This window comes from Oncorhynchus clarkii, chromosome 6, assembly GCF_045791955.1.
Source record: "Oncorhynchus clarkii lewisi isolate Uvic-CL-2024 chromosome 6, UVic_Ocla_1.0, whole genome shotgun sequence".
Classification (NCBI taxonomy): domain Eukaryota; kingdom Metazoa; phylum Chordata; class Actinopteri; order Salmoniformes; family Salmonidae; genus Oncorhynchus; species Oncorhynchus clarkii.
Window position 1 is genome coordinate 48,739,886 of NC_092152.1, and position 26,794 is coordinate 48,766,679.

General features: G+C 41.7%; 1 protein-coding gene across 2 annotated transcripts in view; it reads left to right on the plus strand.

Annotated features, from left to right (window-relative positions):
* Positions 1–26,794, plus strand: part of LOC139411248 (glutamate receptor, ionotropic, N-methyl D-aspartate 1b) — a 56,312-nt gene that overhangs the window by 9,865 nt on the left and 19,653 nt on the right. The window contains exons 4-9 of one of the 2 annotated variants that reach the window (XM_071157286.1): positions 20,164–20,226; positions 20,904–21,001; positions 21,376–21,497; positions 22,134–22,308; positions 23,483–23,627; positions 23,907–23,993. In XM_071157286.1, coding sequence (XP_071013387.1) covers positions 20,164–20,226; positions 20,904–21,001; positions 21,376–21,497; positions 22,134–22,308; positions 23,483–23,627; positions 23,907–23,993 — 690 coding nt within the window. The remainder of the gene's footprint in view (positions 1–20,163; positions 20,227–20,903; positions 21,002–21,375; positions 21,498–22,133; positions 22,309–23,482; positions 23,628–23,906; positions 23,994–26,794) is intronic. The other variant, XM_071157287.1, reaches the window with a different exon arrangement.

The following is a 26,794-nucleotide window of genomic DNA, read 5'->3' on the forward strand; positions in this document are numbered from 1 at the left end:
TCAAGATCTCCAGTACGCCTTCACGGTCTAACCCATCCTGTGCCACCTCCACACCCCAGCCCTCCGGTAGCAGCTCCCCGCACCAGGCTTCCTGTGCGTGTCCTCGGCCCAGTACCACCAGTGCCAGCACCACGCATCAGGCCTACAGTGCGCCTCGCCTGTCCAGCGCTGTCGGAGCCCTCCTCCTCTCCAGCGCTGTCGGAGTCTCCCGCCTGTTTAGCGCTGTTAGAGCCTTCCTTCTCTACAGCGCTGCCGGAGTCTCCCGCCTGTTCAGAACTGCCAGTTAGCATAGAGCTGCCAGTTAGCATAGAGCTGCCAGTTAGCATAGAGCTGCCAGTTAGCATAGAGCTGCCAGTTAGCATAGAGCTGCCAGTCTGCATAGAGCTGCCAGTTAGCATAGAGCTGCCAGTCTGCAAGGAGCTGCCAGTCTGCAAGGAGCTGCCAGTCTGCAAGGAGCCGCCAGAGCTGCCTGTCTGCAGGATGCCGCCAAAGCTGCCAGTCTGCAAGGAGCCGCCAGAGCTGCCAGTCTGCAAGGAGCCGCCAGAGCTGCCAGTCTGCAAGGAGCCGCCAGAGCTGCCAGTCTGCAAGGAGCCGCCAGAGCCGCCAGTTAGCATGGAGCAGCCAGGGCCGCCAGTCAGCATGGAGCAGCCAGGGCCGCCAGTCAGCATGGAGCAGCCAGGGCCGCCAGTCAGCATGGAGCAGCCAGTCAGCATGGAGCAGCCAGTCAGCATGGAGCAGCCAGAGCAGCCAGTCAGCATGGAGCAGCCAGAGCTGCCAGTCAGCATGGAGCAGCCAGTCAGCATGGAGCAGCCAGAGCTGCCAGTCAGCATGGAGCATCCAGTCAGCATGGAGCAGCCAGAGCTGCCAGTCAGCATGGAGCAGCCAGAGCAGCCAGTCAGCATGGAGCAGCCAGTCAGCATGGAGCAGCCAGAGCTGCCAGTCGACCAGACTCTTCCAGATCTGCCAGTCGACCAGACTCTTCCAGATCTGCCAGTCGACCAGACTCTTCCAGATCTGCCAGTCGACCAGACTCTTCCAGATCTGCCAGTCGACCAGATCTGCCAGTCGACCAGACTCTTCCAGATCTGCCAGTCGACCAGACTCTTCCAGATCTGCCAGTCGACCAGACTCTTCCAGATCTGCCAGTCGACCAGACTCTTCCAGATCTGCCAGTCGACCAGGATCTTCCAGATCTGCCAGTCGACCAGGATCTTCCAGATCTGCCAGTCGACCAGGATCTGCCAGTCAGCCAGGATCTGGTAGATTCATCAACCTGCCTGAGCTTCCTCTCACTCCTGAGCTTCCTCTCACTCCTGAGCTTCCTCTCACTCCTGAGCTTCCCCTCAGTCCCGAGCTGCCTCAGTCCCGAGCTGCCCCTCAGTCCCAATCTGCTCCTCAGTCCAGTGGGGTTCTGGGTGAGGACTACTAGGCCATGGTCGGCGGCGAGGGTGGACTATCCAGGGACGCGAGGAGAAGGGGCTAAGACATTGATTGAGTGGGGTCCACGTCCCGCGCCGGAGCCGCCACCATGGACAGACGCCCACCCGGACCCTCCCTATTGTTTTGAGGTGCGTTCGGGAGTCCGCACCTTAGGGGGGGGGTTCTGTCACACCCTGGTCAAAGTATTTTGTGTTTATCTTTATTTATTTGGTCAGGCCAGGGTGTGGCATGGGTTTTTGTATGTGGTGTGTATGTATGGGGATTGTAGCTAGTGGGGTGTTCTAGTTAAGTCTATGGCTGTCTGAAGTGGTTCTCAATCAGAGGCAGGTGTTTATCGTTGTCTCTGATTGGGAACCATATTTAGGCAGCCATATTCTTTGAGTTTGTCGTGGGTGATTGTCCTTAGTGTTAGTTTGCACCAGTTTAGGCTGTTTCGGTTTTCATTACGTTTATTATTTTGTAGTGTTTGTATTTTGATTCGTGTTTTACGTTTGTTTAATAAACATGGATCGCAATCTACACGCCGCATTTTGGTCCGACTCTCCTTCGCATCAAGAAAACCGTTACACCACTGCGTAGGTAGGCCTACACATATAACCCATGGCATATAGGATATACCCTTAGTCTCTTGGGAGCTTTCACAGCTTTCCATATCTGAGGACAGAAAATATCACAAAGATTCATGCTTCATTATACTCAAATTTGACAGCACTAAATATTATTTTGCTATTATCTCTCTGTCCTTTCCCCTCTAGGGACTGGAAATAGAGAATCTTTTCATAATGTCCTCCAACAAAATGACCTGGCCTATCCACTAGCCTGCACTCTTACTTTATTTGTGTATATATATTGTAAATATATATATTTATTGTAAATATATTATTTTAAATATATATATACAGTTGAAGTCTGAAGTTTACATACACCTTAGCCAAATACATTTAAACTCAGTTTTTCACAATTCCGGTTTGTAGGCCTCCTTGCTCGCACGCGCATTTTCAGTTCTGCCCACAAATTTTCTATAGGATTGAGGTCAGGGCTTTGTGATGGCCACTCCAATACCTTGACTTTGCTGTTCTTAAGCCATTTTGGAATGGCAATTTTTGGAATGGCAACTTTGGAAGTATGCTTGGGGTCATTGTCCATTTGGAAGACCCATTTGCAACCAAGCTATAACTTCCTGACTGATGTTACTACAATATATCCACATTTTCCTCTTCATGATGCCATCTATTTTGTGAAGTGCACCAGACCCTCCTGCAGCAAAGCACCCCCACAACATGATGCTGCCACCCCCGTGCTTCACGGTTGGGATGGTATTCTTTGGCTTGCCAGCCAACCCCCTTTTTTCTCCAAACATAACAATGGTCATAATGGCCAAACAGTTCTATTCTTGTTTCATCAGACTAGAGGACATTTCTCCATGATCTTTGACCCCATGTGCAGTTGCAAACCATAGTCTGGCTTTATTATGACTGTTTTGGAGAAGTGGCTTCTTCCTTGCTGAGCGGCCTTTCAGGTTACGTTGATATAGGAATTGTTTTACTGTGGATATAGATACTTATGTACCTGTTTCCTCCAGCATCTTCACAAGGTCCTTTGCTGTTGTTCTGGGATCAATTGGCACTGATTTGCTCCAAAGTACGTACATCTCTACGAGACAGAACCCATCTCCTTCCTGAGCGGTATGACGGCTGCGTGGTCCCATGGTGTTTATACTTGCGTACTATTGTTTGAAAAGATGAACGTGGTACCTTCAAATATATACAGTATCAGTCAATAGTTTGGACATACCTACTAATTCAAGGGTTTTTTCTTTATTTTCTACATTATAGAATAATAGTGATGACATTAAAACTATGAAATAACACATGGAATCATTTAGTAACCAAAAAAGTGTTAAACAAATCAAAATGTATTTTATTTTTGAGATTCTTCAAAGTAGCAACCCTTTTCCTTGATGACAGTTTTGCACACTCTTGGCATTCTCTCAACCTGGAATGCTTGTCCAGCAGTTTTGAAGAAGTTCCCACATATGCTGAGCACTTGTTGGCTGCTTTTCCTTCCCTCTGCAGTCCAACTCATCCCAAAACATCTCAATTGGTCTGGTGATTGTGGTCGGGTGATTGTGGAGGCCAGGTCATCTGATGCCGCACTCTATCACTCTCCTTCCTTTTCAAATTGCCCTTACACAGCCTGGAGGTGTGTTGGGTCATTTTCCTGTTGAAAAACAAATGATAGTCCCACGAAACGCAAACCAGATGGGATGGTGTATCGCTACAGAATGCTGTGGTAGCCATGCAGGTGCAAGTGTGCCTTGAATTCTAAATAAATCACAGACAGTGTCACTAGCAAAGCACCCCCACACCATCACACCTCCTCCTCCATGCTTCTCGTTGGGAACCACACATGCGGAGATCATCCGTTCACCTACTCTGCGTCTCACAAAGACACGGCGGTTGGAACCAAAAATATCAAATGTGCTCATCAGACCAAAGGACAGATTTCCACCAGTCTAATCTCAATTGCTCGTGTTTCCTTGTCCAGGAAAGTATCTTCTTCTTATTGGTTTCCTTCAGTAGTGGTTTCTTTGCAGCAATTTCACCATGAAAGCCTGATTCATGCAGTCTCCTCTGAACAGTTGATGTTGAGATATGTCTGTTAGATTTAACTCTGGGTCTTCCATTCCTGTGGCGGTCCTCATGAGAGCCAGTTTCATCATAGCGCTTGATGTTTTTTGCGACTGCACTTAAAAAACGTTCAAAGTTCTTGACATTTTACGCATTAACTGACCTTCATGTCTTAAAGTATGGATGGACTGTCGTTTCTATTTGCTTATTTGAGCTGTTCTTGCCATAATATGGACTTGGTCTTTTACCAAATAAGGCTATCTTCTTTGTACCACCCCTATCTTGTCACAGCACAAATGATTGGCTCAAATGCATCAAGAAGGAAAGAAATTCCACAAATCAATTTTTAACAAGGTGCACCTGTTAATTGAAATGCATTCCAGGCGACTACCTTGTGAAGCTGGTTGAGAGAATTCCAAGAGTGTGCAAAGCTGTCATCAAGGCAAAGGGTGGCTACTTTAAAGAATATCAAATATAAAATATATTTTGATTTGTTTAACACTTCTTTGGTTACGACATGATTCCATATGTGTTATTTAAATATTTTTATGTCTTCACTATTATTGTACAATTTAGAAAATAGTATGAAAGAAGGAAAACCCTTGAATGAGTAGGACAAAGAAAACCCTTGAATGAGTAGATGTGTCCAAACTTTTGACTGGTACTGTATATTCTTATTTTTTTATTTTCCTTCTATATTATTTTCCCCTAACCCTACCACCTCTCCTCTAATTGGAGTAAACTAGAGCACAACAATACTTAGGCTTCCACTTCCAGCTTATACACACTACATACATTTCACAGACAGTATATTTTACGTTAGTTATCTTTTATTTGTTTTAATTTCCAGCTACCCTCAACCCCTTCCATCTATCTCTAAAGACCATCCCGCTTCGATTTCTAACTGCCATATATTTTTCCACTGTGCTGTAATGTTTCTGAACCTTTCTATTTTCTTAGTTTATACAGATTGTAAATTAAAGATACCACACCTTTGCTAAGATTATTATTATATCATTGATCGATTGAATATGACTTAGTAAATCACAGAGCATTGCTATTTGCAGAGTTAGCTCCAAGTAAATGCTGCATTTTTTTTCAGCCATTCCTGAACCTGCAACCAAAAACAAGCTACATATGGGCAGTAACAAAACAAGTGATCTGTCTCTTCGCAGAAAAATCTGCAGAGCTGGGATGGTTGTATCTCCCATAATGTATATATAACATTCTATTGGTTGCAAAAACTTTGTATAATAATTTAAATTGAAAAATGTAAGTGTTTGAATCCTGTGTCATTTTGTGTCTCAGTTCATAAACCATTTGCTATGGAATGGGTACATTGAAAATCTCCTTCCAACTATTTTGCAACCTGTATAGTGCAGCTGTCAATTCTTTTGTCCTTAAATTAAACTGTCATACTTTTTGATTCATTACATTTTTCTTTAGCCAATTTTTGTATTTAATACAGGGCCGATAGACAGGTTCCTTACCTTCTCCCTTTTCCACTTGCCTCCTCCATTTTTGAGGTAATTCTTCAATCAGTTGGTTGTGATTTTGGATAGAGCAGACATTTCCATATATTGTTGTTAACTCCATAACTCCATGATATAATTTCCAAAGATTATACCGTTTTTAACATTGTTTTCTCCCGGTCGCGGCCGGTTACGACAGAGCCTGGGCGCGAACCCAGGGACTCTGATGGCACAGCTGGCGCTGCAGTACAGTGCCCTTAACCACTGCGCCACCCGAGAGGCCGAAAATGTTATACTTTCTGAGAAGTAGTCATTATTTACTACTTTACACCTGGGGTTACTATACATAACCCATTGTATAAGAAATTCTCCAAAATTAAAACAGTCCAGGCATTTATATTTAAATTCCAGTCGTACTTTATCAAATGCCTTTTCAAAGTCAATTATGAATACCAGGCTTGGTTTCCCAGATTTTTCATAGTGTTTTATTGTTTCCAGTACTTATCTTATGTTATCTCCAATGTATCATTCATGTAAAGAACCTGTTTGATTAGGATGAATAATATCCGATAATACTCACTGAAGTGTAAGAGGTCCATTTTTTATTTAGGTGGACTGGATCTTTATATCTACCATCTGGGTCCTGTTTCAGTAATAGTGAAATCAGACCTTCTTGTTGAGTATTTGATAGTCTACCATTTTTATAGGAGTGGTTAAAACATGTTAATAATGGACCTTTGAGTTCATCGAAAAATACTGGATATACCTCAACTGGTATGCCATCCAGCCCCGGAGTTTTCCCAAACTTGAAGGCTTTAATTGCATCTCGATGTTCCTCTGTAATTAGGCCTTCACATGAGTCTTTCTGTATAGCTGTTAATTTGACACTATTAATAGAAAAAAATCCTTACAATTAACTTCAGTTAGTGGAAATGGAGGAGACTGAAATGAAAACGTATGCTGAAAGTACTTTGCTTCCTCTTTCAAAATATAGTTTGGTGAATCATGGATCACTCTGTCATTTGTAACACGTTTCTGTAAATTATTTTTGGTAGCATTTATATGTTGAAGACTAAACAATTATTTGGTGCATTTTCCCCATATTCCATCCAGTTCGCTTTATTTTTATATTATGAACTGGGTGGTTCAAGTGTCACGCCCTGACCATAGAGAGCCCTCAGGGTTCTCTATGGTGTAATAGGTCAGGGCGTGACTAGGGTGGTTTCTAGGTATTATATTTCTATGTTGGTGTGTGTGTATGGTTCCCAATTGGAGGTAGCTGATAATCGCTACCTCTAATTGGGGATCATACTTAGTGTGTCCTTTTTCCCACCTGCTATGGGGGATATTGTTTTGTATGAGTGCCTATGTGTGCTGTGTATTTCACGATCATTATATCTTTGTTGTTTTGGAAGTTCAACTATCATTAAAATGTGGAACTCTACTCACGCTGCGCCTTGGTCCAATTATTCATACAACGGTCGTGACATCGAGCCCTAAATGTTGATTGGCTGACAGCCATGGTATATCACACTGTATACCACGGGTATGACAAAACGTTTATTTGTACTGCTCTAATTATGTTGGTAACCAGTTTATAATAGCAATAAGGCACCTTAGGGGTTTGTGATATATGGCCAATATACAATGGCTAAGGACTGTGTCCAGGCACTCTGCCTCGTGCATAAGAACAGCCCTTAGCCGTGGTACATTGGCCATATACCACACCCCCTCGGGCCTTATTGCGTAATTATATTACGTGTGATTTGTCTTGAATAAGTTCCTTCATTTCTTTTTGTTTTTCCTATAACTTATTCTTTGCCTCTATGTTACAGCTTTTATTGCTTTGTATCTGTACTGTTATTTCCTCTTTTTCATTTTTTAAGAAGATCTCCTTTGACCTATATTGTTCTTACTTTAAAGATGAGTATTGAATTGCATGGCCTCTAAAGGCACATTTAAAAGTGTCACATACAAAAAGGGGATCTGATGTACCTATGTTATGTAGGACAAAGTCAGTTATAAATTATTCTGTCTTGGTTAAAAACAATTTGTCATCCATTAGGCTTTAATTACATTTCCAATATCCTCACACTTGTGGAAATTCTGTAAGAGTAATGTGTATACCAATTATTTGATGGTCTGACTGCATTCTGTCCCATATCAACATTCTTTTAACTTTCGGTGCCAGCGAAAATGACATAAGAAAGTATTCAAGACGACTAGCATGATTGAACCTCTGCCATGTACAGTACCAGTCAAAAGTTTGGACACACCTACTCATTTAAAGGTTTTTCTTTATTTGACTATTTTCTACATTGTAGAATAATAGTGAAGACATCAAAGCTATGAAATAACACATATGGAATCATATAGTAAACCAGAAAAGTGTTAAACAAATCAAAATATATTTTATATTTGAGATTCTTCAAAGTAGCCACCCTTTGCCTTGATGACAGCTTTGCATACTCTTGGCATTGTCTTAACCAGCTTCATGACCTGGCATGCATTTCAATTAACAGGTGTGCTTTGTTTAAAGTTAATTTGTCAAATTTATTTCCTTAATGCATTTGAGCCAATCCGTTGTGTTGTGACAAGATAGGGGTGGTATACAGAAGATAGCCCTATTTGGTAAAAGACCAAGTCCATATTATGGCAAGAACAGCTCAAATAAGCAAAGAGAAACAACAGTCCATCATTACTTTAAGACATGAAGGTCAGTCAATGCGGAACATTTCAAGAATTTTTAAAGTTTCTTCAAGTGCAGTCGCAAACACCATCAAGCACTATGACGAAAAACCCTTGAATGAGTTGGTGTGTCCAAACCTTTGACTGCTAATGTATATCTCACTAGGTCAGGACTTTTAAGCCTCCATGTTGTATATCCACTAGTTCTAATATAGCCATAATATTCGTAATTTGCTTAAGTGCATGAGGGTGATAGTTTGTAGTGTGATTTCCTCTACTGTCCATTGAGGTACTCAAAACCTACCATAATAATTGAGTCATGTATTGCCTGTAAGATTGATAAATTATTATATATATTATTATATATATTTTTAAATATAATTATTTGGACAATATAGATTAATAAGCCAAATCTGTTTATGGTCCAATAGCATATTTAAAAGGATCCACTTTCCTTGCGGATCTGTATGAACAGTTTGCACATTTGGATCAAAATTATTGTTAATTACTATTGTTACTCCTTTTGAGTTTCTTTGCCCGTGGGAGAAATATATTTTGCCCTCCTAGTTCTTTTACCATACAATTTTGTCTAAAGGTGTAGAATGAGTTTTCTGTAAACGATAGATATTATATTCTTCTCTTTTAGCAATGAAAAGACTGATCGTCCTTTCTAATTATCTGCTAAGCCATTACAATTATAACTTGCTATACTTATTTCACCACTTACCATAATGAGATACAATTTTTGATTATACAGTACTTACCATAATATATGTTTGTAAACTTAGCATTAAGGAGTACCATGATAATTGAGTGTCCGTATAGCTGTACCATGATATTTGCACTGTTAAGAATACTGTAGTTGCGACTAAATAAACCTCTAATTGTCCTCCAATATTCCACCCGCTAAAACTTCCCCCCATCCCGGGGTCAATGTGTGGGGGCACCAGTTAGTTGGGGTAATTGAGGTATTATGTACAGTTATTAAAGTGACTGTGCATAGATAATAACAGAGAGTAGGATCAGCGTAGAAGAATGGGTGGGGGGTGAGGGGGGACAATGCAAATAGTCTGGGTAGCCATTTGATTAGAGGTTCAAGAGTCTTATGGCTTGGGGGTAGAAGCTGTTTAGAAGCCTCTTGGACCTAGACTTGGTGCTTCAATACCGTTTGGCGTGACGTAGCAGAGAGAACAGTCTATGACTAGGGTGGCTGGAGTCTTTGACAATTTTTAGGGCCTTCCTCTGACACCGCCTGGTATAGAGGTCCTGGATGGCAGGAAGCTTGGCCCCAGTGATGTTCTGGGCTGGACCCACTACCCTCTGTAGTGCCTTGCGGTCGGAAGCCGAGCAGGTGCCACACCAGGCAGTGATGTAACCAGTCAGGATGCTCTCGATGGTGCAGCTGTAGACCCTTTTGAGGATCTGAGGACCCATGCCAAATCCTTTTAGTTTCCTGAGGGGGAATAGGTTTTGTTGTTCCCTCTTCACGGTTGTGTTGATGTGCTTGGACCATGTTAGTTTGTTGGTGATGTGGACACCAAGGAACCTGAAGCTCTCAACCTGCCCCGTCGATGAGAATGGGGGCGTGTTCGGTCCTCCTTTTCCTGTGTTCCACAATCATCTCCTTTGTCTTTATCACATTGAGGGAGAGGTTGTTGTCCTGGCACCACATGGCCAGGTCTCTGACTTCCTCCCTGTAGGCTGTCTTGTCGTTGTCGGTGATCAGGCCTACCACTGTTGGGTCATCATTATTTGCCTCGAAGCGAGCATAGAAGTAGTTTAGCTCATTTGGTAGTCTTGTGTCACTGGGCAGCTCTCGGCTGTGCTTCACTTTGTAATCTGTAATGGTTTTGCAAGCCCTGCCACATCCGACAAGTGTCGGGGCCGGTGTAGTACGATTCGATCCTATTCCTGTATTGACACTTTGCCTGTTTGATGGTTCATTGGAGGGCATAGCAGGATATCTTATAAGCTTTCGGGTTAGAGTCCCTCCCGCTCCTTGAAAGCGGCAGCTCTAGCCTGTAGTTCAGTGCGGATGTTGCCTGTAATCCATAGCTTCTGGTTCAGTCACTGTGGCTTCTGGTTCAGTCACTACAGTCACTGTGGGGACGACGTCATCGATGCACTTATTGATGAAGCCAATGACGGATGTGGTGTACTCCTCAATGCCATAGGAAGAATCCTGGAACATATTCCAGTCTGCGCTAACAAAACTGTGCTGTAGCTTAGCATCTGCTTCGCCTGACCACTTTTTTTATAGACCGAGTCACTGGTGCTTCCTCCTTTAATTTTTTGCTTGTAAGCACGAATCAGGAGGATAGAATTATGGTCAGATTTGACAAATGGAGGGCAAGGGAGAGCTTTGTACTCATTTCTGTGTGTGGAGTGAAGGTGGTCTAGAGTTTTTTTTCACTCTGGTTGCACATTTAACGTGCTGATCGAAATGTGGCAAAACGGATTTAAGGGTGCCAAATTCATAACAAGAGAAATCTCATAATTAAAATTCCTCAGACATACAAGTATTTTACACCATTTTAAAGATACACTTCTTGTTAATCTCACCACTGTGTCCGATTTCAAATAGGCATTACGGCGAAAGCACCACAAACGATTATGTTAAGTCACCACCAAGTCACTGAAAAACACAGCCATTTTTCCAGCCAAAGAGAGGAGTCACAAAAATCAGAAATAGAGATAGAATTAATCACTAACCTTTGATGATCTTCATCAGATGACACTCATAGGACTTCATGTTACGCAATAGATGTATGTTTTGTTCGATAAAGTTCATATTTAGATAAAGAAATCTCAGTATACATTGGCGCGTTATGTTCACTAGTTCCAAAAACATCCGGTGATTTTGCAGAGAGCCACATCAATTTACAGAAATACTAATTATAAATGTTGATGAAAATACAAGCGTTATACATGGAACTTTAGATACACTTCTCCTTAATACAACCGCTGTGTCAGATTTCAAAAAAGCTTTCTGAGTACGGCGCTCAGAGACCAAACATGCCAAAAAGATATCCGCCATATTGTGCAGTCAACAGAAGTCAGAAATAACATTATAAATATTCACTTACCTTTGATGATCTTCATCATAATGCACTCCCAGGAATCCCAGTTCCACAATAAATGTTTGTTTTGTTCGATAATGTCCATCATTTATGTCGAAATTCCTCCTTGTTGTTAGCGCGTTCAGCCCAGTAATCCAACTTCATAACGCACGAGCAGACGAAAAGTCCAAAAGTTCCGTTACAGTCCGTAGAAACATGTCAAACAATGTATATGTCACGCCCTGACCTTAGTATTCTTTGTTTTCTTTATTATTTTGGTTAGGTCAGGGTGTGACATGGGTGATATGTGTGTTTTTGCTTTAATCTGTTTGTACTGTCTAGGGGTTTTGTAGATTTATGGGGTTGTTTCCATCTAGGTGTTTATGTAGGTCTATGATTGCCTAGATTGGTTCTCAATTAGAGGCAGGTGTTTATCGCTGTCTCTGATTGGGAACCATATTTAGGCAGCCATCTTCTTTGGGTATTTCGTGGGTTATTGTGTATGTTATGTTGCATGTTAGCACAGTGTTTATATAGCGGTCACTTTCGTCTTATTCGTTTTGTTGTTTTTGTTAAAGTGTTATTCATTAATAAAGAAGAATGTATTCTAATCACGCTGCGTTTTGGTCTACTCCATACGACTATCGTGACAGTATAGAATCAATCTTTAGGATGTTTTTAACATAAATCTTCAATAATGTTCCAACCGGAGAATTCCTTTGTCTGTAGAAATGCAATGGAACACGAGCAAACTCTCACGTGAACGAGTGTCACGAGCTGAAGGCATTCTGGCAGAGCCCTGACTCATTCCCCTCTCATTCGCCCCCACCTCACAGTAGAATCATCAAACAAGGTTCTAAAGACTGTTGACATCTAGTGGAAGCCTTAGGAAGTGCAACATGACCAATATCCCACTGTATCTTCAATAGGGAATGAATTGAAAATCCTGGTTGGATTTTTTCTCAGGTTTTTGCCTGGCCATATGAGTTCTGTTATACTCACAGACATCATTCAAACTGTTTTTAGAATATTCAGAGTGTTTTCTATCCAAATGTAGAAATAATATGCATATATTAGCAACTGGGACTGAGTAGCAGGCAGTTTACTCTGGGCACCTTATTCATCCAAGCTACTCAATACTCCCCCCAGCCATAAGAAGTTAAGCTTCCCTGCATTAAAGTCCCCGGCCACTAGGAGCGCCACCTCTGGATAAGCGTTTTTCTGTTTGCTTATGGCAGAATACAGCTCATTGAGTGCGGTCATAGTGCCAACATCAGTCTGTGGTGGTATGTAGACAGCTACGACAAGTACAGATGAAAACTCTCTAGGTAGATAGTGTGGTCTACCGCTTATCATGAGATACTCTACCTCAGGCGAGCTAAACCTCGAGACTTCCATAGATATTGTGCACAAGCTTTTGTTTACATATACGCACAGTCCACCACCCCTTGTCTTACTAGACGCCGCTGTTCTATCCTGCCGATACAGCGTGCGTCTAACCAGCCAGCTGTATGTTGATAATGTCGTAATTCACCCACGACTCAGTGAAGCATAAGATATTACAGTTTTTAATGTCCCATTGGTAGTTTAATCTTCCTCGTAGGTCATCGATTTTATTTTCCAATGATTGCACGTTAGCTAGAAGAAAGGAAGACAGGAGGGTTTATTCGATCGCCTACGAATTCTCTGATGGCAGCCCAACCTCTGTCCTCTTTTTCTCCGTCGTTTCTTCACACAAATGACAGGGATTTGGGCCAGTATGTCATTCACGTCGGTCCTGAATGTCCTGAAGGTTTTTTCGGTCATAAGAGACAGTAGCAGTAACATTATGTACAAAATAAGTTACAAACAGCGCAAAAACATGAACATAAAAACACAATCGGTTAGGAGCACGTAAAACGTCAGCCATGTTCTCCGGCGCCACTTTTGTGTTCCAGTTACTTGTATTTGGGGATTTATTATTTAATGAATTTTCCTATCTTTTATCTATTTAAAAATACTATACATAAAAAATGAACACAAAGTATTTTACAACATTCCATAACTTGAATAGTATAGTGTATTTATAATTGATTTAGTAATTGCTTTATTTTATTATTTCTGTTTATTTTTTTATGACAATCATTAACAGTGTTGGATGTTCCATTTTATTTAGAATAACCATGGAGTGGTCTTGGTGTCTCTGAATAGTTGGTTATCAATGTATAGCTTGTCGACTACAAGAGCTACACGTCTCCCTTTTAGTCTATTGTCTTTGGAGAGTGGATACAGTACTCTGCGTCGTTCTGTGATTTCCTTTGGGAACTGATTGTTCATGCCTATTTTAAAGCCTGCAAGTCTTTTTCCCAGGGTTTTAACCATTATTTCATCTTTTAAGGATGCACATTTGGCAACAATTGGGCGCTCGTATCCCTGTCCTCTCTGTCTAAAACGATGTACCAGTTTGAGTATAATTTGGTCGACAGGGCTGTCTGGGATCTGTAGCTGTTGAACCATAAATTATTTCACCAGAATCTATGGATCTTCACCTTCATTTTCTTTAATTTCGGTAAGCACCAGATTTCCGCGTATTGATGTAGTCTGTATATCAAGTAAGGTTTATCTTAACAATGTTCTCTCTCTTTTAAATTCATTAACATCAGCTTTCATTACATTGACTGTACCCTGAAGCGTTTTTGTTTCTTTTTCCAGTGTCGTGGCTTTCTCATCACTTATTTCAAGGCTCATTTTAAGGCTTGCCTTCATCTCATGTATATCTTTACACACTAACCTGCCTAAATGACTGACATCGGTGTGAGAATCCTGTTCATTGACTTCAGCTCAGCGTTCAACACCATAGTGCCCACAAAGCTCATCACTAAGCTAAGGATCCAGGGACTAAACACCTCCCTCTGCAACAGGATCCTGGACTTCCTGACTGGCCGAAACCCAGGTGGTAAGGGTAGGCAACAATACATCTGCCACGCTGATCCACAACACTGGAGCCCCTCAGGGGTGCATGCTTAGTCCCCTCCTGTACTCCCTGTTCACACACGACTATGTGGACAAGCACGACTCTAACACCATCATTAAGTTTGCTGACAACACAACAGTGGTAGGCCTGATCACCAACAACGATGAGACAGCCTATAGGGAGGAAGTCAGAGACCTGGCAGTGGTGCCAGGACAACAACCTCTCCCTCAATGTGAGCAAGACAAAGGAGCTGATCGTGGACTACAGGAAAAGGAGGGCCGACGGGGCTGTAGTGGAGTGGGTCAAGAGTTTCAAGTTCCTTGGTGTCCACATCATCAGCAAACTATCATGGTCCAAACAAGACAGTCGTAAAGAGGGCACAACAACACCCCTCAGGAGACTGAAAAGATTTGGCATGGGTCCCCAGATCCTCGAAAGGTTATACAGCTGCACCATCGTGCACCATCCTGAACGGTTGCATCACAACCTGATATGGCAACTGCTCGACATCCAACCTTAAGGTGCTACAGAGGGTAGTGCGTCTGGCCCTGTACATCACTGGGCCGTACTTACTAAACTTCCTGCCGTTCAGGGCCTATATACCAGGCGGTGTCAGAGAAAGGCCCAAAAAATTGTCAAAGACTCCAGTCACCCAAGTCATAGACTGTTCTCTCTGCTACCACACGGCAAGCAGTACTGGAGTGCCAAGTCTAGGTCCAAAAGTCACCTTAACAGCTGCTACCCCCAAGCCATAAGACTGCTGAATTCATCAAATGGCCACCCGGACAATTTATATTGACACCCCACCCCTTTGTTTTTACACTGCTGCTACTTGCTGTTTATTATCTATGCATAATCACTTTACCCCTACCTACATGTACAAATTACCTCGACTAACAAGTACCCCCTGTATATAGCCTCATTATTGTTATTTTATTGTGTTACTTTTTAAAAACGTTTTTACTTTAGTTTATTTAGTAAATATTTTCAATTTCTTGAACTGCATTGTTGGTTAATGGCTTGTAAGTAAGCATTTCACGATAAGGTCTACGCTACACCTGTGACAAATACATTTTTTATTTGATTTGAACTTAAGCATGCTTAATTTATCATGTTAGATTTTAGCAGTTCGGTTTCCATGCTTACTGTACAGGGTGGTGAAAATAGATAATTTGTGTCAGTCAAAGAGGCTCATATTTATTTTAAAAAAAATGACTTTGGTTCTCCATTCTTTCCATGTTTAATCTCAGCCATGTTTTTGTTTTGACTGCATTGGTAGTGTTTGTCTATAAAATTCTCTAGCCTGACTTGTTGTTTTGAGGTATTATCCAGTTTGAATGTTGTTGCCCACGAGTGAGCAGCTCAGCGTAATAGTACTATTATTTGGTCAGTCACAAGGCATTCGACACTGCCATCTTTTGTTCTTCTTCTTATTACTACACACAGCCACTCTCTCTTTACTGATAGCTGGAGCTGCAATTTCCCCCTCTTCCATGGCTACAAATGCATTTGGAGACTGTTTTTAATTTACAATGATTACATTAAGATAGCTAACAAATAGGAAGTTAGCTAGCTGATGACATTTAATTCCCTTAGCTAAACAGTGTGTAAAATCAGCTAGCTAGCTAGCAGCTCAGTTAAAGCCGATGCATGCTTGATCTAAAAAAAAAAATGCAGCCCGGAGGCTCTGTACAGAGGGTGTGGAACAATTGCGGAGCCTTCAGAGGCTTGTGGAGGTCAAATCAAGCTCCGTAACGCATCTCCATGCACCACTCAAATTTTGTAACATTGCGGAGAGCTCCGTATAGCTTTGCATTGACATGATTGGTTGATGGTAGGTGGGGGCAGTGCATCCTGCATAAACACAAACTCACTTCCTTGACAACTTCCTTCACAACAGATCTGCTCTGCTCCCCATAAGCAAAATAAGTATGAATGCCCTGACTTCTGCAGAAGCCGCGTTGCAGTAAATGTTGTACTGCCAATGCAGATGCTAGTGATGGGAAACCAAGGCTTTCTGAAGGCTTCAGCGCTTTCACCAAATTTCACCAAAAAGCTTCGGACATCATTGATAATGTACTTCTGATAAAGTGATACACATATGCACACTGCTTCAAAGTTAGCTGCTTAGCGATTTCAATGCATGCCTCAGAGCTTCAGTATCAAACCTAACATCACACATGACCATAAATCGTCTTTAATGCTGCATTTGAAACAACTGGGAACTTGGAACTCGGAAATCTCAGACTTTTGACTTCAGTGTGTTCAAGACAACTGGGAACTCAGAAAAAAACAAGCTTTGACTGTGAAAAATCGCTTTGAACGGTCATCCAACACGGGAACTTTGAGCCTCTTTCTCGAGCTCTGACCTCAAGATCACTGACGTCATGATTTGATTTGAGTTCCCAGTTGTATTAGGCGTACACATGCTTCCCATCCGAAACAGTTCGGAACAGTTTGTGCATATACTATGACAATATTTTGTTAGTTTTTGTTAGTTTTGGTCTTCTGTAAAAAAAAAATCCCGGCTGTTCCCGCACACAATTTTTTTTCTCGAGACAAGCCGCAGTCGATAGCCGAAGTTTACGCCCCTTCGTCGTTGATTGGTCAACTGTAGGGATTCTTCAATTAAGTGTTTGTAGTCATTCAACGAGAGACAAATCGTTTATGCACATTTTTATTTTGAGAAATACTGCACTATCATCTTAGTTAGATTTGCACAACTTAGATCTCTGCAAAATCGTGAACATTTATGACAGATTTCTTGAGTTATCCTAGATTAATTCAGACTATTTTGAGGAAGTGTATACTGGCTACGGTGTCTCAAGATGGACAAACAGTAATATTGATATTTTTTTTCTGTTTTTGAAGCAAAGGTATTTTAAGGGAGTATGCGAGCACACTCGTTCGGTTCGCATAGGGTCTTTGCTATCCGGGATCCTTGGGAAGTCCCTAACCAAAACCATTACCTTAACCCAGCGGTTTCTAAACTAGGGATATGAAAATGGGGTAGTGGGAGAATTTCCCAAATACAAAAAAATATATACATATATTATAATATCGTCTTTGTATCTCAAAATCATTGTAATGTGGTTAACCTAAAAAACCAAACCTTAGATCATGGGAAAAGGCCGTACTTGACCATTGCACTTGAATCATTCCCACAATGAATGGCTAGGCACACTATAGTATGAAACCACGTACTATTGCAGAGACTTTGATATTACCGGACACAACTGAAATGGTGAAAACAGTGTGTGGGGAGGCAGAGGCACAGAAACTCACATCAATACCTTTTTCAGATAATGCTGTTAAACAAATAATTTATGCTATTGCTAGCAATTAAGAGGAAACTCTGAACGACTAAGAAACTTCCCAGCTTATGCTCTCAAAATGGACGTTAGCTGTGAGGGCCGAGATGCCCATGCATTGACTTTTGTTTGCTATTCGCGAGGACATAGTGTTATGTCTTACGATTCCTGAGCATGAAACGGCATAGGGAATGTTCAATGTGCTGCGTGGCTATACTGACGAAAAACAGATTCCATATGGGATCGAATGGTGGGCTTTTTCACAGATGGGGTTCCGTCTATGGTGTGAAGGCAATGCCATATGGACGCATTGTATGATACACCAAGAGCAACTGGCGGCAAAAGAGCTGAGCACAGAACTCAGAGATATACTGCAGCTGATAACTTCGAATGTACATCCAACCACAGCGCAAGCCTGTTTGCAAAACTATGTTGAGATATGGGATCGGAGCATGACAATGTTCTATTTCACACCAAGCCTGGATTGTTATTGAAGGGGGGGTGTTGGAAATATTTGTAGAACTGAGAGAGGAACTGTTGTCACAGTGGATGTAAACAAAAACAGACTTGGCTGACCTTCTGTGTAATGAAAAGAAAATAACAGAAAACAGCATCGGTAAGTGTCTCACACGAGCGATGACTGCTCACCTCCCAGACTTGGAAGAGCACTTTGGGTCCTGCTTCCCAATCCGTTTGACTGTAATCCTGGATTAGTTGACATGCCGGTAAGTGAAATCAATCAGATGATCGAGCTGTCATGTGACTGAATGTTGCAGACAACACATTCAGGGGTCACTACAGAGAAGTTTTGGTTCCTGACTCAAAAGGAATACCCTGCCATCTCCCTCCAAGCATTAATGCCGCATTCAGAACGACTGGGGACTCGGAACTGGAAACTCGGAAATCTCTGACTTCCGACTTCAGTGCGTTCAAGACAGCTGGGAACTGGAAAAGAAACGAGCTCCGACTGGGAAAAATATTTTTGAAAGGTCATCCAACTCAGAATTCCAACTCGGGAACTCGGGCCTCTTTCTAGACCTCCGACTTTCCGACATCAAGATCACTGATGTTATGATTAGACCTCGTATGTTTCTGAGTTCCCAGTTGTCTTGAAAGTACCATAAAACTCATAGTAGGCTACCCTTCATAGTAGGCTACCCTTCATAGTAGGCTACCCTTTGCCAGCTCATATCTGTGTGAAGCTGGATTCAGTGCTCTCGTCTGCATTAAAATCAAACATCAATCCAGGTTGGATGTGACAGCAGAGATGAGGTGTGCACTGTCGACCACGCCCTCTGACTTAGAGAATCTCCAACGAGACATGCATCAAGCACACCCATCTCATTAGTGGTGGTGAGATAAGAGACATTTGCAATTGACTGTCATAGCCCCACATTAAAAGTATGTGACGTTTGACTTTTCCAGTGTAATCCACTTTCAATTTCAATAAATTTAAATCGCAGACTGTCGGCCACACTAGCACTTGAAACTAGCATAGGTTACAACTACCCGGACGGAAAACAGTGATACACATAACACACAGCACGCCTTCTACGGGCGTGTGGGGGAGGGCTGGGAGCCAGCGGACCATTCAAACCTTTTTTGCAATACAAAATTCTCCATACCTCCAAGGGAGGCTTGACACTGACGTGATTTTGGAGGTATAGCAACGCCAGACTAATATGTCATTAATACGTATAAATCATGTATGATTAGCTTCACACATAGATATAGACTATATTTATTATTGTTATGTTTTTGTGTAGATCATTGGGTTTACATTGTAGACCTGAGCAGCTTTTAAAGCTATGGATCTTCAGACCTATTTATACCATTGGAATTAAATACTACTGTATATACGCAATATATAGTATATACACAATATACTGTATGTACACAGTATATACACACTATATTTAGCTGATTTATCCAAAGATCCAAGACTCTGGTCCCAAACCTTGTGGCATTTAATGGATATTTAAGGGACTATTTAAGGGATATTTAAGGGCGCTTTGTGTCTAGACAGACCATCTGCATGCCATATTGTATTATATCAACATACAGTTTTTAAAATAATAATTCAAGAGGAATAAGGGAGAAACATAATTTGGATATTTAGTAAAATATACTAATGAAGAGAACTTGCCTTTTCAGATACAGGATCTGTGAAAAATTGTCCAAGAGCAACACTAAGATGTAATTTTTCCGGAAATTCTATTAGCTTAATACATTTCCTACAGTCCTATTTGATTATACTACATTTAGATATTAATGCTGTTTCAGTTAGATACGTTGGTGAGCTGTAGCTGCATTTGCCATTGGCCTTCCATTTGAGAATGACTATAGACTACTGAATGAGCAATGTCGCTGGGGGATATTTTTGGTTCCCACAACACCATGGTGGAGCATGCCTGTGTCAGACAGTTAAAACCTAAGGAATCTGTGATGCTGTGAGCAGGCCTTTGATGTTTTTGCAAGCCCCAGTGTTGGGAATCCCAAGTTGAAGCAGAAAAGTGGAGATTTGTTGGAATGCTTTACTGCACACCATTTATAACTGTTTATAATATCCTTCTGTGTCTGCATATTTTCTCTGTGCACATTACTCATCAGAATAAAAACAAGAACTATGAAAACCTCGACCAACTGTCCTATGACAACAAGCGAGGACCCAAGGTATACTTGCATGGTCAATGCACGCCGCCCACCAATTCTCTGAACGTAGCTACTAGAAACTAGAAAGTCAAACAGTCAACAACCGATTCCAGAGATATCCTTATCCTGGTAGCACGTATTTTTACATTTTCTTTTATGATTTCAGTCGAGAATGGGTTTTTAGTATATTTTCAGCAAAATGAAATGCCCCCTCCAACCTTTTTTATTTTTGTGTAAAGGGTTGCATGTGTTCAAACCAAGGAGATTGCAAGTCTATTACTTTGACAAAGTTTGTGGAGATCTGGACGTGTGGGACAGGCACAATCCAGATGGCACCTCCTACCTTTCTGCAGCATTTCCTTCTTCTTTTGTTCTTTGGGAAAGAAACCACCACCACCCTCCTCCCTTCCTCCACCACTTTGATTTGCGGTTGCATCAATCTTCTTCTCCCTCTCTACTTCTAACTTGCACGTTCCTCTTTGGAGTCTTGATAACCCTCAGTTTGCATGCACAAATGCAGAACAATTTTTCCTACCAGCTTCGATTTTTTTCAGTTAAACAGATTATCTTGGAACCTTTTTTTCCATTTCTTCCACCCCCCCCCCCCCCCCCAAAAAAAAAGAAAAAGAGGAGCTGAAGACAGCATGGTTCAGGGCTGAGTCCTTCTCCTCCTTGCTAATTTTGTCCCCTAACTGCAGGCAGAGAAAGTTCTCCTGTTCAGCCAAGACACCAACCTGACATCCATGCTGCTGGAGGCCAAGGACCTGGAGGCTCGCGTCATCATCCTCTCTGCCAGGTCAGCTCCCATCTACATCCCTCACTGCACTATACCTCTAAACCTCATATACCACACAGACACGTCTTTATTATGAGGCCAGCAGGACTCGATGACATCATTATACAGTAGTAGTATATAGTAATACAGGTTACACACATGCAGTATATATTATATCATATTAATATAATAATAATATATTAAGAATGAAAACAGAAATATACTGTGTCCCTATGTTATTGGTACCCTGGCCAGTAGTGGTCCTGTACATTTTGGATGAACTAACCATTTATTGCACCGAACAAAATAAACATTGACATGTATTGTACTCTTGGTGTAGTCACTGGAGATTGACTGGAGCTGCCATTGTGGTAATGATGTGTATCTGACTGTAGCGAGGACGAAGCGGCGTCGGTCTACAAAGCTGCCCGCCAGCTCAACATGACGGGCTCTGGCTACGTGTGGCTGGTTGGAGAGAGGGAGATGTCTGGTAAAGCTTTGAGTGAAGCACCAGATGGTATGTCCTGCTCCTATACCCTATGCCTCTCTCACAGACTGTGTGACAGATCGGTCATGCTGGTCACATTGCTTTATTATTCAAATGTTTTATCCTCATCGGCTAATCAGTGTGGTGTGTAATACATTGAATGTTTGAACGTTTAAACATTTGTTTGTTTAAAGGTTTAAAACAAGTTATTTCTCATTGTACTGTGCTTTAAATGTCTAACATCTTTTGTTTGTTCCATTTTTAGTTTGTGTGTTTTTTTTTTCAGTAGACAACAAATGAAATAGAGGTTTTTGTAATCTACATTGCTTTGAATTCACGTTAATATGAGTGTCTGGCTCTCATGGGCTAATTTAGAAAAAGTGTGTTGCTACCCCCACATTGAAGTGTAACAGAAAGCCGATGGTAAGCTACAACTGCATTTTTTTTTGTTGCCTGGCTACATGTATGACACGTCTGTACATAACCTTCACTTCAACATGCTCACTTTGCCCTAACCCATGTTCTGTACAGTATCATCCCCAACCTAACTCCTATCCTTAATAGGTACTTGTTGTTTCTATATAAGCAAGTTTAATGTTCATGGCTTAATATTAGCCATCTCGGGTCGAGTGCTTCTCTAAAACTGTGATTTTGTTGACTGGTCAGGCTTGCTCGGCCTTCAGCTCATCAACGGCAAGAACGAGTCGGCGCATATCAACGATGCCGTGGCTGTGGTGGCACAGTCCATCCAGGAGCTCTTTGAGAAGGAGAACATCACAGAACCGCCTCGCGGCTGTGTAGGCAACACAAACATCTGGAGGACTGGACCGCTCTTCAAACGGTAAGGCCACAAGTAATAGTGAGAGTAACTAAACAAACACTTTTTGTTTTTGTTTTTGTTTATTTGCACACAGTCAGAAGTAGGTCTGAGTCAGCTTGAAATAACCAGAATATAACCAGAACAGTCCTGTATGGTCCTCAGTATAAGACAAGGGCCAAAACATAAAACTGAACATGCTGGCCCAGGCACCTGAGGTTGCTGGGAGACAGAGCAGGGAGGGCAGTCTGAAAACAAGACCTCCTTTCTGAGCAGTTCTAATTGGAAGTGGACCAAGTCAAACCCCTGAAAATCATCCCTGTCTCATTGTGCATTCTCTGAGAAATTAAGCTTAGTTTCCATTGGCATTTAGGGCCATGCAGGTCAAATTCAAGTCGGGTTGGGCTAGCCTTGGTGGGTACATCTCAAATTGCATTTCCTTTGCCTCCAAAATGTAGTGTCTGGCTTTTGGCAAGACTACATAGACAGAACTCAGAATTAAGGGGATAGAGGATTCTACATCAGAGGACTTAGGGTGCGTTTGTCAATTCACTTTGGCTATCTACTCTGATTCCAGAGCACTCTCGCCTGAGTGTGCCAGAGAGCAGAATAACTGATGCATTTACAAATGCTCAACACCCGTTGAATATGGCCGGTGTCAGTAAATGTTGTTTCCAGCCACACAGTTACAGTCACCAACGCTCTGGATAACATGAAATCAGTATAACCAGTTCTGCAAGGGCGAGTAAAATGGTCAGAGTGAGGTGTTCTCTCATTTGTGTCTGGAAGTAGCTAACAAGCTAGCCAACCTTAACCAGTTAGCTTGGGTGCTTAACTGCTGTTGTGTTGTCAGAATGCTCGCATCAACCCTAATCCTCGGCCAGAGTGTTGAGTGTGCGCTCTGAACGCTCCGAGAGCGAAATGCTATGAATTTATGTATGGACAATCTGACAACATTCTGAATTTACAAATGCACAGAGCGCACTCTGGCACTCCAGATTGAATTTACGAACACACACTTAATTCGAAATGCGTTGCATTATAGTTCCAAAAAGATCCACCACCCCCACCCTCCTCCCTTCATCCTCATTGTTTTCATTCTCCCATCTCACCACCTCTCATCAACCAAGCCCATCACGTCATATTGGGATGATTTGTCTGATGATGCCATCCCTCCGATCTCCCCGTTGGACTCTAGAGTGCTGATGTCATCCAAGTACCCAGATGGCCTGACAGGACGCATCGAGTTTAATGACGATGGTGACAGGCGGTTTGCTACCTACAGCATCCTGAACTACCAAAAGACCAGGCTGGTGCAAGTGGGCATTTTCAACGGCACCCAAGTACGGGGGGTTTTATTAAATGTTTTATGTTACCAGTTGTACACAATACAGTATCTTTTTAAATTGAGTGTTAAATTAAGTAATTATGCCTTGGTGCTAACATTTTGTGCTTGTGTTATTATCAAATGTATAAAACCAAGTTGTATGGGGAACATTCATATTTGGGGTGGTTTGTACATAGAGGTGAAATAACTAGCCCAATTAAATTAGCGTGCCATATCATTGTACTGTCTGAATTATTTTTCCCATACTAGCCATTCTATTTCTTTGGTTTTGTAGGTGGTGATGAATCCGCAGAGGAAGATCATTTGGCCAGGAGGAGAGACGGAGAAGCCAAGAGGATACCAGATGTCTACCAGACTAAAGGTAGCTACTACGTCCAGCACATGGCCGTAGCCAGGATCTGAGTTTCAGTGAGGTCTGGAGGGGGAGGGGAAGTGGGCTTTATCCCCCCCCATCCAAGACATTTTTGGAAAGTTAAATTTAATTTAACTCTAAAATGCTATTTGGAGAACAGCAAAAACTAGCAAAAATTAACCCTGCCATTATCACATTGGTTGCTGAAGCTTCATTCACCTCTACACCTCTACACATTCTACAAACACATAGCCTATTAGCTATACAATTTTCTTCTACACATTAACTCAGCACCGGGATTATCAGTAATCAAGGTAAGACCCAAGTGCAGACTGTGTGAAGTAACAATGTTTATTGTAACAACAGGGGCAGGCAAACAACAGGTCAAGGCAGGCAGGGGTCGATAATCCAGAGTAGAGGCCAAGGAACCTGACGGCAGGCAGGCTAAGAGTCAGGACAGGCAAGGGTCAAAACCAGGATGATGAGAAAAAGAGAGACTGAGGAAAAGCAGGAGCAGAGACAAACCGCTGCTTGACTTGAACAAAACAGGTATAAATACACAAGGGAAGATGGGTGACACCTGTAGAGGGGTAGAGACAGTCACAAGGACATGTGAAACAGATCAGGATGTGACAGGGATTGAAAACTATAATTTAATATGTACAGAGGGATCTGTTAGCATAAAAAGTTTTTTATTAGGGACAGATGTATATTTACTGGGGGGGGGGGGGGGGGGGGGGGGACTGGTCCAACTCAAGGTGTCATAAAAAAAATGCACCCCTCTGCCCAACATTACAAATATTTTCACATGACCCTCCCCTTGTATTGTTAAATAAATTGTTTACAACCACAAACAATAAATGTAGCAACCCTATGTTTATAAACGTTGATATCAACTTTTCCACTTGAGCATGTTTTTTGGGCCAGAAGGTTGAGGGTTCGCTGACCACCACGGAGAGATCACTCTCCCTAACTGTTTCATTACACTATTATCAGAAGCAGCTGCAGACAATGATTTTCCACATTTTGATGCCATAAATATAATTATATAAAATATATGCAACAAATTTTCCCACCAACAGGTTTCTGTGCCTGTGCACCACACAACCAATGAACGAAGCATATTTTGGTCACTTCAAAATGACGATTTGCCTGTTCAACACCATAATAATAGATTATGTCAATCTCGACAATTTTAAAAAAAAATACATCCCTCCCTACTAGGGCTAACCCAATTTTGGTCGACTGAGATTTCTTTAGTTGAGCAATGGCAAATGTATATATTTTTCATGGTGCACAAGACATCCGCCTGATTCGCGCTTGTCTCAGTGGACTAATCTGTTGCTGAGGCCGCGGGGATGGGACAGTCCATCACTCTAAGAAATGTGCTACTGAAATTGCATATGGTTTTATTATGTAAGAACAATGGTGCAACTAGGGTTGCAAAATTCCTGGAACTTTCAATAAACTCCCTGGTTTTCCAGCGCGGCAAGTCCGAACCCAGCTCAAATCAAGTGCCGTGGGGCTCCCTCTTGAGTCATTTGGATTGATTGATTGATTTCATCAGTTAAAAAAATACATATATATATATATATAAATATATATATACACAAATATTTTTTCAGTGACCGAGATTGCACAATAACGTCTGGGATTTTTTTTTTTTTACATAAATACATATACAATTACATAGATACAGACAAAAAATGCTCAACCTCCAGATGAGTATTAAGGGAGAGTTTAAGTACAAATCTTGTCTGGTCTGTAGCTTATTCTTTAGATGTTTGGGGCTGCTGGCGAACCATGATGTGCAGGCATAATCAATGTGACACAGGACTAGTGCACTTGCCAGAGTCTTTTGGGTGCATATAGCTAGGTTTCCATCCAATTGGTGACCGAATTTCATGCAAATATTCTAAAATCTGCATAAAAACAACATGCACATTTCAGAGTTCCCTGTGGCGACAGTGAACATGACAGTAAATATTTAAATTTACCGGACATTTGAGAAATTTACTGGACATCAATATGCATTCAGAACCAACCTGGCGCAGCCAACGAGGGATATTGGCCAAATTAGCCACATTTACATGTCTTTAAAAACAGATTATAACAAATTATAAAAACACTATTCATTGGGTTACGATGTGTAGCACATGCAAAACTTCATAGCCTATTTTTTTGTTTTGTTTTTAGGCTACTTTCCTAGAACAATAATTGTCCCCATCAAGGTTCAGCTGTCAGAGATTGTAGCTCTAAATTCATTAGGGTTTTGGATGCATAGGCCTATAGGCTTGCCCGCTGTATGATATTAATATAAAATATATTAGCATTTTGGCCTACTGATGGTTGTGTATAGGTATAGCGATTGTGCCTACACTGGTATTGGTATGTTCGCTCTAACCAACAGCTTGCAGATACAGCGCAGGTACAGCCTACTACATGATTTAAAAAAATATATATATTTAACTAGGCAAGTTAGTTAAGAACAAATTCTTATTTTCAATGACAGCCTAGGAACAGTGGGTTAACTGCCTGTTCAGGGGCAGAACAACAGATTTATACCTTGTCAGCTCTGGGGTTTGAACTTGCAACCTTCCGGTTACTAGTCCAACGCTCTAACCACTAGGCTACCCTGCCGCCCCATTATGAGATTATTATGGATAAAAGTACGAATTGCAGTGGGTCTAGGTTCAAATGGCAGCCAAGCATCGGTCATAATTTCGCCAGAATAAAACCCTAGACATTTATTGAAAGGAGCATCAACATCATCCCTGTGCACTTTCACCACCCTGTGAAGTTAATAATAA